Genomic DNA, 14,301 nt, shown 5'->3' with positions numbered 1-14,301 from the left:
CTCAGACCACTTGGTTTGCACCACAACCTCCCGTTGTGCTTGAATAATCCAGTATCTACTTTTTAACGGCGTGTTAAAAATTGTTGTTTCCTCCATTCGTTATTATAACTATAATACAATCATCAGAGCTGTTAAAAACACGATGCCCCGAAGGTCCTGGGTTCGAGTTCCGGTCGTCATGCACTTTTTCACATTTTGTATATCATTCAATTCGCATCTATTGAGGAATTGATGTGTTCAAAATCAGTTGTTTCTCCATTAGTTATTATAATACAACCGTCAAATTTATTCTAAAAAGTTGACACTGGATTGTTTAAGCACAGTAGGAGGTTGTGGTGCAACCATGTAATCTGAGTGAGAGAATGCCAACTTCAAGAGTGAGAGAGTGTATGGCTGTTCAGTGAACGAACTGGGTAGTGTAGTGGTTAACACATCGACACGATACACCGAAGGTTCCCGGGTTCGATTCTCAGTCCAGTCGTGCCTTTTTCGCTCTTTGTATATCATTCGGTTGACATCTATAGAGGAATTGGTGTGTTAAAAATCGGTTGTTCTTTCTAATTGTTGTTATAATACAATTATCAGAGACGTTCTACAAAGTAAACACTGGGTTGTTCAAGCAAAACAGAAGGTTGTGATGCAAACCTTGTGATCTGAGTGAGAGAACACCGACTTCAGGAGTGAGAAAGTTGTGGATGTTCAGAAAATGGACTGGGTAGCGTAGTGGTTAACGCATCGGCACGATACTCCGAAGGTCACAGGTTCGATTCTCGATTCAGTCATGCACTTTTTCATTCTGTGTATGATCTATTTTACTTCTTTCTGAACGTAACAAAGATGTGTTCTTAGTATTCATAAACGCCGCAGTTACGAGGCGAAAAGTAGTGAATATGAAGATAGAATGTAATGATGGATTTACTTGTTTTTATGTTTATTTCGATTGATCCTTTTTTTTTTTTTTTTTTTTTATCTCATCGGCGGGGTTTGTTTTAACAGGCAGATAGGTCATTTGGATATAGCAATAAATATCCCAGCTACCAGTGGTGGAATGTATGACAATCAGAATATGAATTCAAAAATTACACCGATTACTCCAGGAAGACATACTAGAGATGGAGAAAAGGGCAGTCCAGTGATGCCAGATCCGGAAAGCAGAGAAGGAAGTAAGTTTTGTTTCGTAGAGTTTGATGTTACGATCTAGAAGATTTTTTAAGTAAGGTAAAATGATGCTTTCATGTCTTCTTCATGTGAGATATCCTGTTATCCTAGAATATTTATAATAACATGAGCTTTCTTGTCATGTCTTTGTTTTGTGTATTGAGTTAGCAAAAACAATAACACAATCATACTTGATTATATCTTCTGCATATAAGTAAATGTGGATTCTTCGGTATCACGAATTGCAGTGAAAGATTCATTATTAGATATTGATTAGAAAAATAATAAGCTTAAGTTAATTTAAGTCAGGTTGTACTTTGCCAGGAACAAGTAACATGTGGAGTGTTTTTCGTAATGACTTTTTGCTTTTCTAAAAGAATGGAAATTACCTCCTTTGTATAAATAAGCCAAGGGAGTTAGTAAGTGTACACCCTATTCCAAAAAGGATGACCACATTGATTATTGGTGTTTAGAGTTTAAAAAGTTCAACTTTGGATATCTTCGGGAAGAGTAAACGAAAGATGCCAGATTCGAGCTTCCAAGTCAACCTTCGCAATCGGGAAAAATCATGCTGATGTATTTTTCTTCTTTTAAATGTAATAAGCATGTTGAAATGTTATTAAGTGTGGAAAAAGATACGTAGTGACAGATATATAATTCATTACAATACGTAATGATCCAGTATTTCGAAGCTTTGTATACATGTAAATACATGCTGGTATTTGCACCTTTGTTTCCATACGTAAAGAAACATGTACAATGAAAGGAAAGACAGCGAACATATCAGGTAACCAAGAAAATTCGTACGGTTTTTGGAAACAGTTTCTTTCGTCTCGTTATGTGGTCACATTGATTCTGATGACGTCAAATGTTTACATTCTTTTCAAACCTTATTCAATAGAGACTTGTTCAATGCATCGCACGTTTCGCTAATACACACTAACATTTCTCTTCCCGATGCATTCTTCAGACGCCAAAACCCCACTTTCAGAAGTAGAAGGTTGGTGTGAAGTATTAATTGGTAGTTTAATATTTTTGCTCGCAGCATCAGTTCCGCTGGACTCAGAAATTTCAATTTTTATCTTCTTAAAATTTAGAATAGACTCATTACCTAATAGTTTGCATTTCATATCGAAATTCACCAAATATGAAAATCATTAACAAAGAAATTAAAGCCAGACATGTCCAATACCGTAACCGCAACACGCGCGCACATTCGCTCGCAATTTTGTTTTAACTGAAAACAGTCGCTATTCACGGCTAATTCATTATTAATCTACACATGCTAATCGAAGTTCACTTGTGCACAATACTAGAATCCAAAATAGGCCTAATCTATGCAGCCATTAATGTTTATATTTCCGTGTTTTATGTTCAAAGAAAGAAAAGGGAACGAAAAGGAATAACGTTGTGTCTGCTAGTTATTATTTTTTTTTTTTCTTTCGACATGAATTTTAACTGCGGAATATCATAAACGCTGTAGGCAAAACAATGGAAAAGGTAGAAGTTGTTTCTTATTACTCTCTTTTTAATCAATATTCTTTATTATTAGAAAGAAGAAGAGACGTTTTGGGAAGTGTCGATTTTTGTGCAATTAATGAATAACTTGTGAAAGACTTTTCGTTTCTTGCGTAATGTTCTCTCAATTAGTTTCAAAGCGGCTGACTAACATATCGAACCCTCGTAAGAAGAAATGAAAGTACACTGGGATTATTTCGCTCTAGTAGGTTAATTTTTGGGCCACTTTCCGTGGCAATTATAACGCAATTCCTCTAGCTTTCTTAACTCCACGGGAAGGCAAATAACCAATACGTACTCACGCAACAGCGAATATTATATGACACCATTTTTTGTGAATCAGTAATACATAAAAAACCTTACATTTCCTAGTGTAACTATATACATTAAGGTGTCACTTCAAACAAGTGAGGGTTAATTGGCCCTTCCTGTTCCCCTAATCGCCGCCCCTGTTGGTTGGCAACCAATCAGCAGATCAGAGATGCTTACAATTCCCAAGACGTATGGAAAAATGTGATGATGATAAAGGATTATTGTAATATCGCGTCGACATCAATTCAGAAAAACAAGAGACGCGAAGAATGCTGCTCATCGAATGTTTAACTCTAGCAGGAGCTCCAGTCAGTTTCTGGTCAATTCCAACGCTCCAAAATATTAAGAAAAATTTGATTGGAATGAGAATAATGCGTAAAGAATTTTATTTGTGCTCATTAAATTCGCTGCAATGATGTTCAACTGTAATCTGAAACAAAAGTCAATGCCACTACAGTTCCTTATTTTTTTTAATACTTACTCGCATATTAGTACAAACAAATAACGAAAGGATTTTTTCCATGTGTCAATTAAGTACAAGTCGAAAAAGCTTCACTTAAAAAGGAATTTACTGAAGATTTACGTCTATTCAAGGCCACATCTAGATAATTACACATGGGCTATACAAATGAAACAAATTTAAAAAAAAAAGTTGCATTGAATAAAATAGAAGAAAAATTCATCGTATGATAATTACAAATTCACAAATCAGTACCATAACTTGAATCAAAAGGGCTACTAACGCTTCACTTTTAAAAGCTAAATTACTAAAGATCTAGTACTATTTTCTCAACCAATTTGACATACAAAAACGAAATAAAAAAATAGCATTGAAAAGATCTGGAATCTCCCGAATTATTCTTGCGTATCTGGTGGAGCATATGACGTATGTTTATGTTAACAAAGATCCTTTAATCCTAGAATTTTTTATTATTATTATTATTATTATTATTATTATTATTATTATTATTATTATTATTATTATTATTATTATTATTATTATTATTAAAGGAAAACTAAAAGAATCTTCAGTCCGGGAGGGTATCCCAGGGATTTGAATCCTGAGTGTAGAAAAGATTTTCTTCTTATTCTATATTATGTAATATTACCTACCTCTTTGTTATTCTAAAAAAAATATCTATGTCCTCCTTTCAGTAAATCGGAATACAAACAAGTGCCAGTGGCGAAGTATGCCCCACGAAACGCGAAGCGGCTTCACAGATTCCCTTTGTCTGACAAGGAAGATCCATAATTTCATGTGCATATTATAATATGAATGCTTAAAATGTATTTTAAATAGGAATATGGCTTTAAATGTATGTATAAAATTTAATACTCAATTTTGTCCAATAAAACCTTTGATCAATAAAACCCAGTTTTAGCCACTGGTTTGTTTTTTAAAACAAACCTGAGTTTTTAACAAGGCTACCTGTAATGAGGGTTGAATTAATCCTACCTCCTTTACAACTGTATTTCGCTATAATTTTAGTAAAAATTACTCGATTTGATACAATATGGTGTCCATGACGTTTCTGACTTTCTCGCAATCCCTTAGCGTAGAATTAAAGTCAGTCAATTATGAAGAAATGGTTTAACCACCTCCCCTCGATTTTTTTTTCTTCTTTTCGATAACTCTCGTAGTATTAGATTTTGCTGCAATATAGCGTATATCTTTCCCGACGCTTACCAAAGAAACAAGTTGTAATTGGTCAGTAATGAGGAAGTGAATTTGACTCTACCTTTACCGATGCTAAAAACATGTTCCGCGAAAGTTTCGTAAAAAAAAAAAAAAACTGCGATCTTATTAAACATAGTGTTTGTTTTGTTTGAAATTAAGGAGTTGTTGCTATTATTTAGATTTGAAGTTAGAGGGGAGAAGATTGATTCACACTATCTCATGAAGCAATGTAACACTAATTTTATGAAACATTCTGTAGGTTTAATTTCAGGCTTTCTAATGAGGTCTATTATTATTGATAAACATCACATCACTTTTTTAGATTATATTTCGCAGTTATTTTCATCAATAATAAGTACATAGGACCTAAATCATGATATAAGATGTGTTTTCTTGGAAGCATAAGAATTACTCCTGCTGATTGGGATTGAAGTTGATTAAAAACGTCTTTCGGAACATGTATGCTTCGTTTATCACTAGAATTCGATTCTGGTCTACTTCTCTGTTCTACAAACAAGTGCTACCCTTCCCCGTTTGTACATGTCGCACCCCTAAATTTACCTCACATGTTCCTCCAAAATAGCAGCTATTGCTGGTTTGGCCGATTGCATTGTTCTATAATCCAGCTCTCTTGAATGTGAGATAATGCAAGTGGAGGTGAGGAAAATGTCTTATACTGTGAGTGTTGATCTTGCAGATGGCCTGTACACTTTCAACTGCACCGAATTTTAATTTGACGTCGTAGTTTGGGCCACATGTCAACAGTAGATTCGTTTTTCGTAACCATGACGTTGCATGAAGACGCAAACGGAAACTAAAAAAATAAATAAGTAAAAAACTCAACTTATTGATTCTAAACTGATTCGATGGCTTATACTTCAATGTATCTCCTGGGTGTGGTCTTGAATAAAGTGTTGTTCTTGTAATAATTATACTTATTTTAAACTTTTTTTTAAAAATTTTTCTTAAATTTTAATTAGCTACGTTGCTTTTGAAAGATTCCCTAAAATTTTAATGACACATTATAGGTTATAACCTACTTACCTTTGTCCCTGCTAGAAACTACTAACTTAAATATTCGACAAGGCATAGCAGCTTTCAGTACCCATTTTTACTGCTTCTACAGTATTCGTGGCGTGGTCGCGATGGTAGCGCTAGAAGAAATTTTAGGGCTTGTGTCGTTTAGGGCTTATGGTGTTTATTTATTTATTTACAGTAGAGCGTCGATTATCCGAACGTCGGTCAACCGAACGACCGCTTAACCGAACTGTGTACTCGCTCGCACCTGTTACTCTCCCACCCTACCGTTCATCATCCCCCTCACTCCCAAACCAAGTTTCCCACAGTAGTCGCCGCACTGAGCCACTGCTGGCGGAACATTGCTTCTAATGGGGCCTTCATAAGGCGCTGCTGACCGGCCAAGCCGCCAGTCGCTGTGTTTCAACAATCAGCACACTTCTGTCGGTTTGGTACTGGCTGTAGAAGTACAGTACAGTACAGTACAGTACAGTACAGTTAAGTACAGTTCGATTATCCGAACAAACCAGTTTTCCGAACACCCATGTCCCCCAATTACTTCGGATAATCGACGCTCTACTGTATTTGCCAGTTTTGTATGCAAATGAGAATATTCTCGAGTACGCATACAGTTGTCAAAATTATAAAATAATTATATATATGTGCCATAAAAAAACTTACAAATAAAGTAATACATAAATAACCATGACTTTTATAAGCTTACACTTTCATAACATAATTAATAACCTCATTACCGAGTAATAACACATATCTACTAAGAAATTATGAACATAGAATATGATTTATTTTGCTTTAGAAAGTCATTTAACTTGTGCAGTTAATATATACACATTAAAAAGAAAAAAAAAAAAGAAAAGAAAGAAAGAAATTTTGGAGGATAACATGCAAATTTTAAGTGTGTTCTTGAATACATAATTTTGAACTATTTGTAAATATTCAAATAAACTAGAATTAAGTGAATAGTTAAGTGGATTGAGAAACATTTTTGGAACAAAAATTGTTGTTTAACGAAATGACAGAAACAAGCTTAAAAAAGTACTTTACTGCAGACTTCAGCTGATGATCATCGAAAAATTGAAACAATTACAGATTACAAAGGTGGATTCAAATAACACTTGGTAAACGTGTATACTGAAATTACTAACAGAAATTCCCTGATCGCCTCTCTTCACATACATCGTGGCTTATTTCTATTTAGTCCTTTTCTTACGTATAAAATGATTAATAACTGTGAATATTACCACAGTGCCAGATGTACTGTGTATAATAGCCAACATTACGACAGAGTTACGTTGTATTTCTAATAAAGCATATATTTCCGTCTCTCTCTCTTCGTAAATTTCTCTGCATGTTTACCACGTTACAAAAACGGAACCTACAATGTCAGGATTAAAGTTTTAGATATTTCTTTTAAATTATAACTTGCTTATTTTATTTTTTCGTGGCATTTTATTTTTATTACTTTTTTATTTTGGAAATGTGTTTTCGTCTTATGGACATTTTCAAGAAGACATAAAATTTTGTTTCACGAGAATGAGTTATATCTATTAATTTAATTTCTAAGGACATGCGACAACTATTTTGGAGAGAAGCATACATCATCTGCGATTAAGAGATTAGTTGCTGACGATAGCATAAATTTTGTAAAGTAGGCACAATAGATAAATTGATGTAAGTTAACGAATATGTGTCTACATTATATGATTATTTATGTAAGAACTCTAAGTCATTAAATTTAGAAAAAAATAACTATGTAAGTTTTTATAAGCCGTTATCATAGATAGTATTGCCCAAAAAAATGGCAATAAGAATTTCTTGGTGAAAGAAGTCGAACGTACACAGAAAATCCTGCACGTATATTTTAATTAATAATTTCTCGCAATACAATATTTTCCTTGTCTTTGTGTAAAGTTGAGTGATTAGTAAATGGAGGCAGTACATGGTTTTTATTGAAAAAAACAAATAACCTGGTTTTTTGGTTTAATTTTTTTTAATTTTATTTATTTATTTATTTATTTATTTATTTTTTTTATTTTTTTTTTTTTTTTGGTTTAAATAATTTGCTGTATGTATTTATATCACATATGGACAGAAATAAGTTTGTTTTGACTTGGTGTTATTATGCAACAACTGGGTCATGCTGGAAGGAGTCACATAAGCTTAAAGCGGAATCCAAACCGTTTCTCGGCTTACACCCAAAAGAAATTGTCCTCCACTTGAATTCGAAACCGGGACTAATTGGCCACAAATGCGATACGTCTGCCGACTCACTCACGCAGGATTCCTGATGAAAATACGTTGTACTGATCTTTACATACTTGTTAATATAATTGTCAAGAGTCATTTCAGAAGGACAGAAAGATAAACAGTTGCACAAGTGAAACCATTATACATAATTACATATGGACAATTTCAAAATACTGCAGAGTACAGAACTAATTTAGTCCAGGTTAGTTCACTACGACTTTTACTACTCCAAGCTAAAGAAATACGACGACTTAATTAGCATATCAGTAAGAAAAGTGAATAAATGCGAATTATTTGAGTCCACTTTGGCTCTTACCCACTTATACATAAATGGATAGCAAAGATACTTCTGATTTCAATAAATGCCCCAGGTTGGGTTTGTATGACCCCCCCCCCCCCCAAAAAAAAAAGTACGGCATTTCAATGTATTTTATCAATATTAAACATTATTAAAACGAAACAATATTTAGAATTTTCTTTGATTGCAATTGCATAACAATAACAACAAACTATTAAAAAATCACTAAAGTAACATTCATAATCTCATATATATATATATAATAAGTTCCTTTTGTAGTATAATCTCTTTGAGTAATGACTGGGGAATTCAGGTTTGAATATAATATACGGGAGTGAAACGTGATAACCCACAAATGAGTGTTCATGAAGATTTCATGAACACTTACACTTTTGTGAACATTTTTCGTGTTTTGGTTTAAACCAGCCAACCCTGATTGACAGTCTAGTAACATAAAAACAAATAGAGAAATATTTTATAAATCTAAACCCTATCAAATATTGCAGAAACATTGAATATGTAAAGATACTGTTTAGGGCTACAAAGATTGATATATATGATCTAATACAAAACTATATGTGATAAGATGTTAACTTCAATCAATTATACATTGTACAATCAAAAGGGTAAAAACTAATTATACCACCAATTTTTTTTAGTCAGTGGTTTTCCTCTGTTTTCAATTACATAGTTTATACTTAGCAATAAATACATGTCCTTTCCTTCATCATTTGATTTTGTAGTTCCCCTTTGTTAAATGGTTACAGATTCGATTATTACACGCTACAATAAGATATTATATATAATCATTATTTATATTTGTATATGTGAAAAAGCAATGTTAATCTTAGAATAGTAACAGATTCGTATTTTCAATCTTCACAAATACAAAATGTCGGTTTTTTTTCTTTCGTCATAGACTGTGATTGAATAAATGGATTGGCTAAATTTACCACCTTAAGCATCAAGTTTCTTTTGTAACAAATATTTGGTTTTATCAACTAAAGTATTTCAGGTGTGAGTTACTTTCTAAGAAATTGTTTAACTCCTTGAGTTGATGAACATGACAATGACTTTCATAGCTATTTACAGTCACATATTGACAGTTTATTTCGTTCCCTTGATCTTTAGCATATATATTACAGCTTGCGAAACTTTTATTACCCGTTTCGAAAACCGTCCTATTTAATTTTTTACTTGTAATTTCATTACTGTACGCTAATATTGAATCAAAACTTCTTCTTCTTCTTCTTCTTCTTCTTATTATTATTATTATTATTTTATTATTATTATTATTATTATTATTATTATTATTATTATTATTATTATTATTATTATTATTATTATTATTATTATTATTATTATTATTATTCCAGATACATATGATTCACAGCAACAAGAATTAATTTCATGGGACGATGCATTACATGTAAGTATTATTCTTTCTGTGTATGTAAGGCTGCTTCAATAGTTCATCCATTGTCATTATTAGAGGTTTGGATGCATGTAAAATATCGTATCAGCAGTATTTCTATCCGTAGTTACAGATAATGCAATAACTGATATATACAGTGGTGTATTTAAGGGGGAGGGGACCTTCGGGGCGTAAATCCCCCCGAAATTTTATTTACTATATTAAAGTAAATGACATATCTTGCAGAATTTTCACATTTCTAGGAATAAAGTTAGCAAATTCCCCATCCCCACCCCCGAAACAAAATCGTAAATAAGTCACTGTATATATATATATATATATATATATATATATATATATGGGACTTATTTGTTGTATAACAATTATGGTTTCAGGAGTAGTTTCTAACAATAATTTTAAATACGAGGGTTACTCCAAAAGTTTTGCAATTCAAGAGGACTATACGTCCTATGATAACCTTTTTACATGTGTTCAAAGCAATTCCCTGCGGCATCAGTACACTTGTTTAATCTCTCCTGCCACAAGTGAAAGGCCCAACGCCGCTCTTGTCTTGGAATGCTGTTGAAAAACCATGATCTACTCTTCAAATTCGTCTTCTGTGTGAAAACGACGTCCTTGCAAGTACTTTTTAAGGTTAAAGAAGAACCAGAAGTCACACATAGCCAAATTAGGGAAATAGGGGAATGCAGAAGTGTTTTAACATAGCCTGGAGATACTCCACTGTTTGCTTTGCAGTGTACGAGGAGGCATTCTCGTGGTGGTAGAGTAAACCTCGAATTTTCAAGGAACCAAGGACTTGGAGCAAACAGACTGTTGTGTACCAGTTTGCTGTAACCGTTTTCTGTTCTTGTAACTTAATAGCTGCGACGAGACCAGTGCTTCGTCAGAACACAGCGTACATTACTTTCTTCATCGCTCGCTTTTTTTTTTTTTCTTTTTTTCTTCAGTAATTGCCGTCGGGTCATCTTCGTGGGTCCATACACGACGAGTGGGGAGCCATAAAATGGGATGTATTTTTCATCACCTGTTACAACTTTAGAAATCAACTGGTGTCGACCTTGGTTTAAGTTACCCATGGTTTCACGAGCAATTCTGACCTTCTCTGATTTCTGGAAGTCAGACAATTGATGGGGTACCCACCGAGAAATTCCTTTTTCAGTTTGAGATGCTCGTGTAAAATTGTGTCCACTGACGAGGATCCAATGCCAAGTGCCTCCTCTATCATCGCATAGGTACACCTTGGATCTTTAGAGACCATGTCTTGCACAGCAGCCACTAAATCCGGCATTGTTGAACACGAAGGTCTTCCTTCACGGGCTTCATCTTGCAAAGACCTCTGACCCCTTTGAAATTCCTTGTACCATCTAAACACTGTTGTATATGATAAGGCTGTATCCCCAAACGCTGACCTCAATCTTTGGAGACAGTCTTTCTCGTTTAAGCCAAAGCGAAAATCATAGTAAATTATGGCTCGAAATGCTTCGCGTGAGATCTCTCTTCCAACCACACCTTTGTCCACCTTTTGATCACAAATGTCACTCTTTCACGAAACTCATAGATTGGACAATGCAGTTCCGTATGTTTTCAATACTCCGGATGTCTCACCCGTCACGAAAAGAGGAATCATTACTTTATCTCTCATAGTACTTGCGTATTGCAAAATATATGGAGTGGCTCTCGTATACTTATGTACAAAAGTAAAGAACAATGTGTTTGGCCGAATTGGTGAAAGGTAAAAATTCCTGATGCTAACAGACTGAAAATAATGTGAAAAAAGGTACATAATGCGCAACAGGAACGAAATTGCACAGTTACGTGAAAATCAAGAAATGTACCCATGTCAGAGTTTCCACCGAGCTGGAAAACTTGGAAAAGTCAGGAAACTCAGCTTGCTTGTAAAAAGTCCAGCAAACGTCAAGGAATTTTATGAGGAGCTGAAAACACTTGGGAAAATCAGGGAATTACGGATTTTTACTTTTCAGAACCTATTATCTCTGTACCTTACCCAGTTGTTTGCTAGTGGATATTTTATTAAATAAATTAGTTTGTTATGCAAAATCTCTACCTATCTACACACACACACTATATATACTTTTGTATATGCATAATAAGTGAGGAACCCCTGGTTGAACGCTTTTTTACATTGTATGTAGACCTGGAAACTTGTAAATCGTGACCTGGGAAACTTGGAAAAGTCAGGGAGTTCGTGCTCGCCAAATAACTGGGAACCCCGCATATGATATTAAACGAAAAAGATTACTTACAGATACATTAGTAGAGTGTGTGATGAAATAATATATACAATTTAGCGTCTAATGTTCATCCCCATCACGCTAAAGTAGATGGATGATTAATGCAGATCAATGACCGGGAATTTTTTTCCTCTTCCAACGGGAATAAAACCCGATAACACGTGCACCAAAGACACATAAGCTACCCACTAGAGCAGCAGAAAGCTAATGTGTGCGGTATTCCCATTTTGAAAGACATGGAACACAACGTATTGTGTGCTGAGGATTAGGTTATCAGTAAGTGACTGCGATGTAGTAGTAATTTTGGCACTTAAGGAAAATCGGCTGTGTGCGTTACGTGACTGAATCACGTGGCATTGCGTCATTTAGGACGGCTCTATCTAAATTTTGGCAAGAGTACCTTGGCTTACCCCCAGGTTTTGAGATCTATGTGGTTCCCTTCTATGGGTTAAAAAAAAAGTCAAAATTCAATTTTCGGAGGTTCTTGACCTAATTTTATCCTCTTTGATGGGGTTTATTTTGTGATATGGTTATAAGGATGAGTACATAAGTCTATTTTCTTCCATAAGGCGTTGGTACATTGATTCATATCTTAAATTTCGGGTGGGGTGTGTTGACCGACTCCTTAAATTTAGGAGTTGTCAAAAAAAAAGTAAATTTAATAAATGTTCTCTAGGTTTTGAATTCATATCTGTAGATTTGAGTGGTCCTACTTGTGACCTTCTATAAGTAGAAATATCGTAAGAATTTACGTAAGCAATACGCTTTACTATGTGTCAATTTTTGTCACACTTTATCTTCTGCAATATGACTTTATTACAACACACGGGTTTATGAACTAATATATGGACTCCTTATCTTCCATGGGTACATTGATGCACCCATCTTAAAGGAAAGAGTATATAGGACTACCCCTTATATTTAGCAATTGCCAAAAAATAGTTTATTGTTTTTTAAGATGCGAATACATATCTCTGTAAATTTCGGTGGTAGTACTTGTCCCTTTTCAGGGTTAAAAATTATCAAAATTTACGTAAGTAACACTTGATATTGTGGAATTCTGTGGTATGAGGCAAAAATTTTTAATTTTGTGTTGCAAGGTCCATGCCCCTTTTTTTTTTTTTTTTTTTTGTTTTGTTTTGTTTGTTTATTTTTGTTTTTGTTTTTAACTGTCTGGAATCAATGAGCTAGAAAAATATCAAAAATAATATTCAGAACGGTTACGTTATGGTTCATTCGTTTATTGGACTTGTTATAACGTTGGACGTTAAACTGGTATATTTTATTTATTGTATTTGTAATTTATGTATAGTTCGTTCACTCAACTGAGTGCAGTTCGGCAGATTTCTTCCAAGTTCCCTTGCTAATTTTGATAATTTCCTCCCTCAATCCCTCTTTTGACCATATTTGCGGGAACAGCCACTGTGTCAGTACTTTCTTTCCAATACTATGGCTAGTGTGAAACAGATGTCAGACAATGTAAGAACAAGAAAGGTGGTTTGAGAACAGGGGATTGAGTATAAGATATATATGAAACAGCAATCTCCTAACTAACTTTAAAGAACAGCGTTTGGAATTCTTGGAACTAAAACTCCATGTGGAGCTGACAATCGGCTGTAAATTGTTTGAAATGAAGGTTCTGGTTTACAGTTTAGTTATCGGGGGTTTTCCAGGAGTTAGCTTTCCATACGATTGGATTTCAAAACTAAGTGAACAACATGAACAGGCTATTAAAAAATAGGCGCTAAATATCTGTAGTCATATATATTTTGCGTTACTTGCAGGCGCAAGTAGGGAGAGGAAAGTCTTAACAGAGTAAATTTTCTAAAGCTTCTGAAGTTCATTGCAAAATATGACGAAATCCTCCGGAAACATATTGAAACAGGCCCTCAGAATGCATAGTTCTATCCAAAGTGAGCTTATATACCTAATTTCTACATTCATTAAAAAAAAAAAAAAAATCAAGAAGTGGAAGAAGCTAAAGTGTTTACATTGATGATCGACGAAACTAAGGACAACGAATAAAGAACACCTGTCAATTGTTCTTCGTTACATGTTTCATGGAGAGATAAAGGAAATATTTTTGGGATTTGCTGCACTTGAGGCACTGGACGCTGAATCTCTCTTCAATCGTATAAAACAACTTATTTTAAGAAATTCTATTGACATCAGTAATTGTGTAGCACAAACTTACGACGGGGCTAGTGTCATGAGTGATTCTGTTAGTGGTGTTCAAAGTCGATATCAGAAGGAAGTTCCCCAAACTCTGTACATACACTGCATGAATCGTCGGTTTCGTCTAATGGTAATCGATATGTGCAAGAAAGTTGGAGAAATGGAGAGCTTCATTTTGCTTGTGGAAGAT

At 34.2% G+C, this 14,301-nt stretch overlaps 1 protein-coding gene across 4 annotated transcripts in view; it reads left to right on the top strand.

Moving 5' to 3' along the window:
* The window catches only part of LOC145664449 (DNA topoisomerase 2-binding protein 1-A-like), a 1,008,895-nt gene that overhangs the window by 881,372 nt on the left and 113,222 nt on the right, over positions 1–14,301 (top strand). For all 4 annotated transcript variants that reach the window (XM_081731135.1, XM_081731136.1, XM_081731137.1 and 1 more), the window contains 2 exons: positions 997–1,163; positions 9,626–9,678. In XM_081731135.1, coding sequence (XP_081587261.1) covers positions 997–1,163; positions 9,626–9,678 — 220 coding nt within the window. The remainder of the gene's footprint in view (positions 1–996; positions 1,164–9,625; positions 9,679–14,301) is intronic.

Source organism: Thermobia domestica, chromosome 11 (genome assembly GCF_964235325.1).
Source record: "Thermobia domestica chromosome 11, izTheDome1.hap1.1, whole genome shotgun sequence".
Lineage (NCBI taxonomy): Eukaryota > Metazoa > Arthropoda > Insecta > Zygentoma > Lepismatidae > Thermobia > Thermobia domestica.
Note: the sequence above shows the minus strand (reverse complement) of the source record. Positions and strands in the feature narration are given on the sequence as shown.